The 12,599-nt window shown below is 41.0% G+C and overlaps 1 protein-coding gene and 1 pseudogene across 2 annotated transcripts in view; one reads left to right on the top strand and one right to left on the bottom strand.

Annotated features, from left to right (window-relative positions):
• Positions 1 to 12,599, bottom strand: part of Vcl (vinculin) — a 104,294-nt gene that overhangs the window by 20,336 nt on the left and 71,359 nt on the right. For both annotated transcript variants that reach the window (XM_006518922.2, NM_009502.5), the window contains exons 9-13: positions 12,057 to 12,210; positions 10,071 to 10,246; positions 6,037 to 6,227; positions 4,281 to 4,480; positions 3,175 to 3,303 (exon numbers count right to left, since the gene is read on the bottom strand). In XM_006518922.2, the coding sequence (XP_006518985.1) occupies positions 3,175 to 3,303; positions 4,281 to 4,480; positions 6,037 to 6,227; positions 10,071 to 10,246; positions 12,057 to 12,210 (850 nt within the window). The remainder of the gene's footprint in view (positions 1 to 3,174; positions 3,304 to 4,280; positions 4,481 to 6,036; positions 6,228 to 10,070; positions 10,247 to 12,056; positions 12,211 to 12,599) is intronic.
• Gm30274 (predicted gene, 30274) lies at positions 1,997 to 2,393 on the top strand (annotated as a pseudogene).

The raw sequence follows: 12,599 nt of genomic DNA, 5'->3' as shown, positions 1-12,599 counted from the left end.
GGCTATCCTCAGACTCCAAGGTTAGCCTGGGGTACATGATAACAAACAAACATTTAAAAAAAAAAAAAAGGCCCTATCACAAAGCTCCATCTTTATCCTGGTGCCACTGAGAGATCAGGAGATCAGGGCTTCATGAACTCTCCTCTCTCCCAATTGGTGGCTTAGTAAATGATTCAAAGGCAACAGAGCTAAGCAACCAGTTAGGGAGTGGAGAACAAGAATAGGATTTAAACTGTGGCAATATGATAGGATTCAAAATGATTGTGATATAAAATTAATATGCCTGAGTTACCTGTTGGTATTAAAGGACTAGGAAAAGACACTAGAAACAAACAATCTCAAAGAAAAATTCACCATATGCTAAGGAACCTATAAATCTAGATCCTAAATAGACAAGACAAGCAGATAGCTGAAATTTAGGAGTCTGAAATTCAGAAGCCTGGGATGAGAAGGTAGCAAATCACCCTAGTGTAAGGAGACCCGGAACTGAACACCTTCTAACCTCAGCCAGAAAGAGAAAGGAGAGTCACTAAGAAGCAAGAACACAACATTTACCCAAAATAATACACACTGGATGGCCCTCCAAATTTTTCTCCTCTGCTACTAAATAAAGGCTACAAAAGCACACGCTTCTTGTCCTTGGTCCTTTCACATGCTGTGTGACAGTCTAGACATCGAGATACTGTGACGTTCTCTCCAAGAGTTCCATTCGGCACCAATCCTGGCTTGACTGACACTGCTTAGAGAACTGGGCCTCAATTACTGACAAAGCAAAGCCCTATCCACATGGAACTTTCATGATGACATGAGTCAAATAGACCAACAAAGAGACAATGCTCTGTGTGTGTGTGTGTGTGTGTGTGTGTGTGTGTGTGTGTGTGTGTGTGTGTGTGTGTCAAGGATGACCTTCAACTTCTAATCCTTCTGTCCCCACCTCCTGAGCACTAGGATTCCCCCTCACCAGCTTCTGCAGCGCTGGAGTCTTTGTGCTAAGCAAGCACTCGGCAAAGCGAGCTATAGCCCCAGCCCATCAAACATTAGTAACTTCTAAGAAGAAAAGTAGGATATGAATATCACGAACTCCCAGGGATGAGGGGTGGGTCCGTTTGTTTGTTTGTTTGTTTGTTTGTTTGTTTGTTTTTATGTATAGTCACACAACAGTGAGATTTCAACAGAAAGGTGAAAAGAGTGAATAAATATAATTTGTGAAAAGGAAAGCAAGTGTCAAGGGCTTGCGTAGAACATACACACATTCAAGGAACACTACAGGTATTTAAGGTCCATGTGAATAGAGGAATTGAAGAGGGTGAATAGTGTCACCATGAGGTTGAAGAGGTAGTTAGGGACCAGACTTCAGTAGTTAAGCCACTTGTACAGCTCTACACTAATTTACAGGTGTCAAATACGTCCCATCTCTTTACAGCTTTGCTTTCAACAGTTTTACATTAAAACAGCTATAGTAGCTGGGGATAGTGGTACACATCTACAATCTCAATATTTGGGAGATGGAGATGGGAGGAGTCACAAATTCAAGGCCAGCCTAGGATATGTAAACAAGATCTTGTCTCAAAAATACAATACAACATATGAGAGTATCTACATAATAAAAATCCAAGCAACATTTAATTTACAAATCAGGCCTTTTGGATTCTATTCTGAAGAATTAGCTTACCAGCACATCACTGGTCTGCTATCTACTGTAACAATTCTGGCTTCACTCAGGGACAAAGAGGAGTCAACAGAAGGGTTTGCACAGAATAATTACATCAAATGAGTTTAAAAAATTGTCCTAGCTGGGCAGTGGTGGTGCACGCCTTTGATCCCAGCACTTGGGAGGCAGAGGCAGACAGATTTCTGAGTTCCAGGCAGCCGGGACTACAGAGTGAGTTCCAGGACAGCCAGGGCTACACAGAGAAACCTTGTCTCAAAAAAAAAAAAAAAAAAATTGTCCTGACTTGTGTTGAGTCTAAAGTGTAGTTCAGAAAGCTGTGGCCTGGGAAGAGCTCAGAGCAGAAAACTTATAGCTCAGCTTTGATTAAAGATGGCTTCCTTGTTTACTCAAGAAATTCACCTTTCTAAAAGACATGAAGAAATAGTATCACAAAGATTAATGTTACTTCAGAAAATGAAAAACAAATTTGGAGATGAAAACACAGAAAGGGCATCTCTCCTCCAAGCCACTGAGACTGCTTCTAGAAGAAACCTCCGACTCTTGCAGGACATAGATGCTGCAGAGGAGGCTTTTCAGACCAAGCTTATCCCACACCCACAGCCTTCGATGCTTTCTCTTGAGACTCGTTACTGGGCATCAGTAGAAGAACATATCCCCAAGTGGGAACTGTTTCTTTTAGGAAGAGCACCATATCCAATTGGTGCTGAAAATCAAAATGAGGACTCCATACCACGCTGTCCTTGAACATGTGATCAACCTCTTGTCTCTGCCTCTCAAGTGCTAGGAAAACAGATTTGGAATCCTACTCATAAAACTCTTGCTGGTCACTTGAATGCACATTCAAAATGCAAAGCCTGGGCTTCCGACTTCCAAAAATGCAATGCTTCCTGACATTTCCTCGGTTGCCTCTTGAAGTTCAATGTGAATAGCTGCTGCTACTTCAAGAGTGCCTGATAATGTCTATCACTGTGCAAGGATGTATGTCTCTCTGGTGACATCTAAATGTTGATCGTGTAAATTCTGTGGCAACACATAATGTATTTCAAAGGCATTGCCAAGTAGCATCAAAATCATTTTCCCCCAAATCTGGGTTTAACCTAACTGTCAAATCAAACTCAAAGGAAAACAAATTACAAAGTTTATTTAGGAAAAAAAAAAAAAAGAAAAAAAAAGAAAGCTGTGGCCTAAGTAACCCTCATCCCTCACTTCTTCCTGACTGCAGTGATTGATGCCTCCCCATGAGAACAGCCACCAAGAAAACCACAGAGGAGCCAATTGTTTGTTTTGTTTTGTTTTTTAACAGACGCCAAAAACATTTACTTCTGTCGTGCTTCTTGGTATGTGATGAAAAGCAACCCCACTTGCTTTAACCTAATGACCACATACGCTACAACATTCACTTAAAGACAGATATAGCTAACACACTTGGTGAACTAGAACACTCCCCTCTTTTTTACTTCCATCTTTTGTCCACAAGCATCCTCTGTACTTCAGATACCTACCTCTTCCCTATTGGGTGCATCAGGAGGAGCAGTGGCGGCTACTGCCAACAGCTTGATAGGAGTTGTAGTATCGCTGAAAACATCGGATACCTCTTGAGTCATAGCTTCCTGCATCTGGGCTTTAAGATCCTTAAAAATATAGTTTATAAGTGAAAATGTATAGCAATGCCCTGAAGCCACATCTGTTATGCCCTGACTCCACTGACCTATTTGTTCTTTCTTTCACTCATTTACCTTCAGAACTATTTCTTGAATATCAAATGTGTACAAAGCTCAGATATGATTCCTTTCTCGATGGACACTATGAAACGACAAAACCTCAGGTCTGAGCACAGAGCAGGCTCTAGGATGAAAAAGAGGTCCTCACCATTTCCAGATTTAGCCAGGCCTGGTGATAGCTATATTAACTACTTAGAAGACTCAGTACAAAATTTCTAAATAGTTCATTATCTTGAAAGAAATTAAAATAAAAAAATTAAAAATGGGAATAATGTTTATAGAGAAATTCAATGACCTCTAGCTACATGGGTATAATTGCTGCAATCAGAAAGTCCTGCCATGAAGATTGCCAAGAGCTCAAGGCCAGTCTGGGCCACAGAGTGAGATACCCTATCTAAATAAACACTGACTAAATAACAGTAAAATGATATCAGCATAGAGCAAAATCATGACAGATCTCTTAATTAAATGTGAGTTAGAAAAATGTTAATTGTTGCCACTTGGCTTTCTCCTAATAAACTCTGATTTTCTATTATTCTTGTCTCGTTTTAATTTTCCCTAAACCCAAAAATCTCAAGCCTCAGGCCAAGATGGGGCAGCTCAGTCAGTAAAGTGCTTGCCTTACCACATGAGAACCTGTATGTGAGCTCCAAAGCTCCCATTAACAATGCTGGCACTGGAGAAGTGCTGACAGGCAGGTCCCCAGGGGCTCACTGGCCTACCCTACTCTGCAAGTCCCAGAACAATGAGATGCCCTGTCTCAAAACCTAAGGGTAGATGGTGCCTGACATCTGAGTTATCCTCTGACCTCCACATGCATGCACACCCACTGCACAGAAATCTCTTCTGTCTGTTGTTTCTCAACACTAAGGCATCAGAAAGTATACCTTTAAGGAGTCCTGAAGCTGGGATGCAAGTGCTCTCGCCTGAGGACTCTCCCCCTCCCCTCGGGCAGCCAGGTCAGCCAGCTGAGCTGTTAGCTGGTCTACACGGTCACATTTGGCAAGAAGATCTTGGCGATAAGGTCCCATCATGACATTGGCCAGCCGATGCCCCTCAGCCACAAGTCCACGGATGGCAGCCTGACCTAAACCAAAAGGAAAACACTGAGCTTTACACAGAGCCAGGGAGACAACTATGCTGCCACTCCAGATTTTTTAGATAGCATTTAATAGGGGTATGGGGTTCCCTAGTAAACATAACTCTTTGGAATACACTATGCACTAACTTTTGGGGGGGGGGTACCTCACACATATCTAACACTGACCTATAACCAAGCCTAACCTTTATTCCTTGACTCCCATTCTTCCCAATGAGCAGCTTCCATTTACTAAATATCTTTTTTTGAAAGCATGGTCTATGGATGGGGAGTGTGACATAATGGCAGACTACTTTCCTAGCATTATAAAAGTAACAAAAACAAAAATATAACCTAAAAATGTTATATATTTTTAAATCATTTCTTTATTTTTAGTTTATGTACATTAGTATTTTGCCTGATGTACACAGATAGCTGTGAGCTGCCATGGAGGTGCTGCACATTGAACCTGGCTCCTGGAAGAGCAGCCAGTGCTCTTAACCACTGAGCCATCTCTCCAGGCACGAGGTTACATGTTATTATATTAACCATAACTATCTGACTGCTTACTACATATTACTGAATATTCATAGTTTACATACATTCTGATAGTAACTTAGAAATGAATTAATAGAAAAAAAAATCACTCCTAAAATCAAACTACAGACGCAGTAGGTATGAAGAGTTTAACAGCACTGTGCATAGAACTCGAGACTCAGTGTTTATGTTATTTCAGTCCTATACCCAGTTACACATCTGCCCATTCTCTAGCCCCTCACTGACACTAGGCATCATTAACTTAAACACTCATCTTACCCAGTGAATGTAGGAAAGGTGAGCGTTATCTTTCAGGCTCAGCAAACGTGCCAAGCAATCATAAAACAAACTATACACACCTATTCTTGGGTCTTCTTAAAATCAAACTTTTAGGTTATAAAATTTTCAACTTTCAACTAGGCATTGTGGTACACGCCTTTAATGCCTGTACTCAAGAGCCAGATGAATCTCTGTGAGTTCAAGGCTAATCTGGCCTAGGTAGTAAGTTCCAGGATAGCCAGAGCTACACAGAGACCATGTCTAAAAAAATTTAAAAAAATAAAATTAAAAAAAAACCAAACCAACAACAACAAAAATATTTAAATTTTTACAGGATGCTTTGAGGACATTATATACCTTTTATTGTCATTCCCCCACCCCACTCCCTCACCAAAAAAAATATATATATATATATATAGATATAGATATAGATATATATATATATGTTTAATTGGGTACTTGGTAAGGACTATAAAAACAGAAATACTACAGAATGAAAATATGTATAGGATTGATAGTAATTAGTTCAAAGTTTCAATTATGAAGCTCTTTCTGTTTGTCCACAGCACATTTTTTTACTCTCTAATACTTCTCAATTAAATCATAGAAATCTTACTGGCCACATTTGGAAATGGAGCCACACTGAAAAGTGACTTCCTGGTAGCTAGAGAACCCTTTCAGCACCTTATCACCAATAATCAAGTAAATGTGGCAGTGACCTGCACATCTGCACTGAGACCTGCCCTTACCGACTCCACGGTCATCTACTGTGGGGTTATCAATCCACCGCTGCGCCTGTTCAATCTTGCCCTCGAGGTGGACAGCTGCTTTGGCAGGTCTGCTGTTGGCCACGGCCCTGTTGGTTTTGGTCTGCAGGTTCTGTAGTGCCGTCGCCACTTGTTTAGCCAAGGCTCGAGCCTCTGGCGAGTCTCCTTTCCCCCTAAAGAAGTACAGATGACCGTCCCGCTATAATTTACATTGTAGACATGATTTATGTTGAGATCATTTAACTGTTAATGAATGTTAATGAGAATGGAAATTGCTAATGATTACCAAACTGATTTGAAATGATTTATTTAGCCCATAAATATGAAAATAGTTTAAATTCACATTATTTTCTCCTAGCTTGAGTCAGTCTTCACAGTTATACCAGGTCATATTAACTGAGTTCACTCACTTACCTCTAGATTGCCTGCACTCTCACTCTGCCATGTGTAAAATCACAAGCACAATGAGGAACTAGGTGTGCCTAGATAACCATGTCAGTAGTAGAAGCAGTATCAGTAATAACACAACTAGTCATGAAGCTGTATTTGAGTCCTAATTTTCCCAGGTATGCTACAAGCTCTCCCCTTTCATCATTTAATCCTCACATCAACCCTATAAAGAACAGTATAAGCCAAAATACAAAACCAATGTGCAAGGTGAATAAGATCCCATCACTTAATTCAATAGAGTCAGGGTTCAAATCCAGCCCTATGAGTTTAGAGGGCACACTTTTCTATTTGGTTTTGATTTTGTATTTTACCTGAGACAGGGTTTCTCTGTGAAGCCCTGGCCAACCTGGAACTCCCTCTGTAAACCAAGCTGGCCCCCAACTCACAGAATCCTGCCTGTCTCTGCTTCCCAAGAGCTAAGATTAAAGGTGTGTACTGCCACCCGGCTTAGAATGCTCAATCTTAAGCTACCACCTATATTACCATATTGTAGTATCATATAACCCCCATTCTCTGCCATAATTGATTGAACTGGGTGGTCTCTACTCAAAAAAAAAAAAAAAACAAAAAAAACAAAAAAAACAAAAAAAAACCCTGCAGTCACAAATTACACTTAACTAGATTCTAGTGTTTCTCAAAGTATAGTATGAAAGATATCTGGGACTTATAGATTCAGATAGTTAAGTCCACTATCAAAAAGAGACCCTGATAAGTTATGTCTAGGATGAGATAAAGGTCCACATTTTAAACAAAATTTGCAGGTAATCCTTGGTCCATACTTAAGAAAGATTTTTCAGTCAACTAGCAGAGCCTCTGGAGCTAGAAAATCATGTTAGACCTGGGGCCTAAGTCAAACCTAAGGAAGCGCCCCCAGCAAAGTAAACAGAAAGAGTGCACAGACACACAGGATCCATTTGTCGTCTAAGACACTGAAAGAGAATGAGAGCTCCTAGTGACTTCTAGACTTGGCCACAGTTCAGGCTGGCCTTCTAGTAGCTTCCTTATATATTTTCAATAACCCTTCACTTAGTACTTGATCTAGCAGCCAGAGAACTTGAACTAGTGAATTGACACAGAAATAAAACAAACAAAAAAACCACATTAGTCTCAAGAATAAAAACTGTCCCAAAAGAACTAATTCCAAAAATGTGACTCTGACCATTAAGAAAAGGAAAAGATGGGGCTGAGATGGCTCAGCAGTTACGATCACTGGTTGCTCTTTCAGAGGGCTCAGGTTCAATTCCCAGCATCCACATGGTGGCTCACAACTATTTGCAACTCCAGTGGCAGGGTCTTCTGACCTCTGTAAGCACCAGACATGCATGTGATGTCCAGACAAACACCCATACAACATAAAGTAAGTAACAATTTGAGAAAGAAAAGAAAACACAAAGAATCCAGTCAACTTTATACCTTGAAATTATTGTCACAAAAAAGTACCTTCATCTGGCTCATCTATAAATATGAAAATACAATGCAGGTGGTGGTGGCACATGCCTTTAATGCTAGCTAGCACTTTGGAGCAGAGGCAGCAGATCTCTAAGTTTGAGGTCAGCCTGGTCTGTAGAGGGTTCCAGGACAGCCAGGGATGTTACAGAGAAGTTTTATCTCACGGGGAGGAAAAAAAAAAAAAAATCAACCCATCTGACAAAATGACTTATTTTAAAAATTTCTTTATTATTTAAAGGTTCTCTAATCTCCCCTCTTAACACCATGTTTACCATGGTTTTCCCATGGCTAGTACCGCTGCTGGGTAGTTGTGTGCATGTCTGTTTATGTTACAATGATAAGCATGATGACTGCATTCGTGGTCTACATGAAGGTCTACTGTTATCACCATTACCAGTAGTTATCTCTTAGTCACCTAAAATCATTCCAGATGTCTATGTGATAAACTGTGTTAGGTCCTAGGAATTCACAGTCTCTGTCTTTTTGCTTTCTGAGCCAGCAATGCCCTCGTCAGAAGATTCTAATGAATCTCTTACTTTGGGAGGATAAAAATAGGCATTTTTCTCACAGACAAACAGAAATAGAACATATAAGTTAAGTGGAAGAAATGGAATATTCCCAGATGTTTGACTTTGGTTATCCTTGGAAAATAGTGCTGCAGGACTGTGGTAGAAAAGAGCCACTTCTTTCCCATCAATCCCTCTGTAACTTTGCTGAGGGCAGGTTGAGAAGTTCTGGCAAGGGGAGTGCAGCCACTATACTACACCCCTGACCAACATTGGCCCTCCTCTAGCTCTCAGAAGGCTATCCTCATGAACAAAGGAACTATTCTGGAGAGATAAACATGGAGCAGTGAAGGATGGCAAGGGCACCAACCTCAGACACCAGATGGGCCAGCCAGACCACCCTCCTCACATCCTACTGTAGCCTCCTCACATCCTACTGTAGCCTCCTCACATCCTACTGTAGCCTCCTCACATCCTACTGTAGCCTCCTCACATCCTACTGTAGCCTCCTCACATCCTACTGTAGCCTCCTCACATCCTACTGTAGCCTCCTCACATCCTACTGTAGCCTCCTCACATCCTATTGTAGCCTCCTCAATTCCTACTGTAGAACGTTCTAGGAAATGGTGCTTTGGTTTGCTTTGGTTTGCTTTGGCTTGGTTTCTTCAAACAGGGTCTCATATCAAATTCATGATGGAACCAGAGGAGAACTTGAATTTCTGATCTTGTCTCTACTTCCCAGTTTCCGGGATTATAGATATCTTCCTCCATGCCTTATTTTAGGAAATGCTGGTGACCAAACCCAGCCCTACACAAGAACTCTACCGATTAAGCTGTATCCCCAGCCCATGGTGCTGTTGTTGATGTGATTTTTAAAGAGAGCAATATATTTGTCAGAACAAAGGAATAACTCTTTTCTATATAATCAAAGTAGGTGCGATGAAAGCCTTTAAGAGAGGAAGCTGTGGCAAGGATGTTATTACAGGAACAATCATCCAGGAAATGTAATTTAAGAATCCTTTATGTAATTGCTACTCAAGAAATAGCACTGCTGGGAAGGAGAAAGTGCCTTCTTATGCCTCCTGACTCTCTCTCTCTCTCTCTCTCTCTCTCTCTCTCTCTCTCTCTCACACACACACACACACACATATACAGAGGAGTCTTTTCACAGCTAACTAAACACTCATTTTCCTTGTGTCGAGGACAGCCATGTAACAAACAGAATACAGCAAGGAACGTCGTAGTATATAAAAATAGAGCTTAAACATGAGTTCTCAGAAGAATATATCTAGATATATTCGTTTAAAGCCATTTGATCAGCAACAAATCAGTAAAGTTCAATTACATCACTGTACATTGTAAATCTGTACATCAGATGTTACAGAGGTAACATCTGACCTAGCCCTGTCACAAACCTATGTAGCCTATGCATTTAACATGCATCATGTCTGAGGTAGGGTCCAAAGATCTGCATTTTGAGGATTAAATATGCATTTAACCTATGGGGAGTCAACTCTTTCTGCTCCTAGAGTAAAATAAGAGAGGGAGAGAGAGTGGGCCGTGAAATGAAGAGACACTAACTAGCGTGAGACTAAGAAGTCAGGTACGTACTGTCTTCGCAAGTCTCCTAGTTTAGAGGTCAGAGCAGCTATCTCTCCAAGGGAGCGGAGGATGTCATCTCTCTCCTTAGGATCATCACATAATTCTGCAATCTTCCGAGCTTCAGCCAAAGCCCCTCGAATCTGTTCTTCTCCCTCAGGTCCACCATTTGGATCCGCCAGCCAATTCTATATACCAAAACAGACAATGTAATCTACCCAGGAAACACATTTAAACTTAGCCATCAGAAATGTCTCTAATGTAGTCACACCACATACTGGCACTTTGTTTGTTTGTTGGTTGGTTGGTTGGTTGGTTGGTTGGTTTTGGTTTTTCGAGACAGGGTTTATCTGTATAGCCCTGGCTGTCCTGGAACTCATTCTGTAGACCCGGCTGGCCTCGAACTCAGAAATCCGCCTGCCTCTGCCTCCAGAGTGCTGGGATTAAAGGCGTGCACCACCATGCCCGGCTCCTAGCACTTGTTTTTTAGAGTGCTAATTCTGATCATTTTATGAAGGTTCTTAGCTCAGGTAAGATCAAATCACTCCATCTTTTCTTTTCTAGATACCATCATGTTATATCCCCCATACATTCTTACCACTGAGCTATACTTCCAGATGTGTTAAAATTAAAATAAAGTTCCCAGGCTGGGGTTTTAGCTTAATAGTACAATGCTTGACTAACAAGCACAAGGCAAGCAAAGGCAAGCGATCTCTGAGTTCGAGGCCAGCCTGGTCTACAGAGTGAGTTCCAGGACAGCCAGGGCTACACAGAGAAACCCTGTCTCGTAAAACCAAAAAAATAAAAGCACAATGCCCTGAGTTTGATATCCAAACTGAAAGAAAAAAGGTAAATAACGACAAAAAGGAATAAAATATCTTTGTAAGTTTTATCCCACTCTTTTAATTAATGACTTTTTTTTTCAAGTTTTTCAAGCATTTGTATTTATTAAATGCTTGAAAAATATTTTGTACAGAAAGAATCTGAAATTTGAATACCACTATGGCCTAATATAGTCATTGAGGTTTTGTCTTTTACTGTCTATTATAATGCTAAGTGCAGACCCCCAAGACCTGGAGTCTGTACACAGATACTAGTGATCCTTCCCCCAGTTAACTATGAGTGGTAAATAAAGATGCTGACAGCCAATAGCTGGGCAGAAGAGATATAGGTTGAGGTTTCATGAACTTGAGGAAAGAGGACCACAAAGAAAAGAAGAAAGGAGAAGCCAGCTGCCATGAAGCAGAAGAAAAATGTACTGGAGAGGAGAAAGGAAGCCACCATGGGATAAGGGTCAAGAGAGTGTGAACTTAGGGCTTCCCAATTAGCGTTAAGAGCAGCCCAGATGGAACATAGTAAATAATAAGTAATAACTTGGGGTTATCAATAGAAAAGTTGAGTCTAACAGTATGGAGGCTAGGCAGCTACCCAGCTAATGTGCTGCATCAGGCTTATTAAAAACATAATGGGGTTGCTGGGCACACGCCTTTAATCCCAGCACTCAGGAGGCAGAGGCAGGCGGATTTCTGAGTTCGAGGCCAGTCTGGTCTACAAAGTGAGTTCCAAGACAGCCAGGGCTACACAGAGAAACCCTGTCTCAAAAAAACAAAAAAAATACCATAATGGCTGTGTGTGTTTTTATCCAGGAACTCAATAACCAAAGGTGGGGTTGAAACACCAGGCTAGGATTTTTAATATTTCTTACTACATACAGTAGTGAATTCTAAGCCAGGAACCTGTTTCAAAATCTAGGATTTTGTCGTACTCAGACCTTTTAACTACTTGAAGTACCGAAAATGAAGATCTTTAATTCAAAATATAGACATGAGTCTGCACCTAGGATGGTATGGGAGACTGCTGGAAACTGATCATCACTAAGGAGCATCCATTATCTACCCACAGGAGAGGGTGACAAAGGACAGTGCAGAAGAGATGCAGGATACATAGGAGCCCTTCTCTTCCTCTCTCTGTCCTGGCCCTCCTGAGAACCACCCTTACCTGGGCAGCATCAATCTTCTTTGCAATGCTCTGCTTTGAGTTCGTCATGGCTTCCAGCTTCCGAGCTGCATTCTCCACTTTGGCGGTAAGCACGTCGAGCCCCTGAGACACTTGCTGGGCCTTCTGCATGGCCACTGGGGAAGCTCCTTGTCCTCTATTCAGCACGACAGATATGGTCATTACATCCTCTCAAATACTTAACACAAATATTCATTTACCTAGTATGTGTAATTTTCATTAGCATGTGTGCCTCTGTCTATTTCCCCAATAAGTTCAGACAGCACAAGAAAACAGAAAAAAGAAAAACATCCAAACCACCTACTTTCTCTTTTGTTTTAAAAAACACGCTTTTGTTTGATTTTGTTTTGTTTTGTTTTGTTTTGTTTTGTTTTGTTTTGTTTTGTTTTGTTTTGTTTTGTTTTTAGAGACCAGGACTTATCTAACTGTAGCTGGCTCTGAACGAACACCTCATCTTCCAGCTTCTTTCTCAAGTAATAGAATTATAAACCCGCACTGCTATGTCCAACTCATATTAGCTTCTGG

The sequence above is a fragment of the Mus musculus genome, chromosome 14, assembly GCF_000001635.26.
Source record: "Mus musculus strain C57BL/6J chromosome 14, GRCm38.p6 C57BL/6J".
Taxonomy (NCBI): domain Eukaryota; kingdom Metazoa; phylum Chordata; class Mammalia; order Rodentia; family Muridae; genus Mus; species Mus musculus.
Note: the sequence above shows the minus strand (reverse complement) of the source record. Positions and strands in the feature narration are given on the sequence as shown.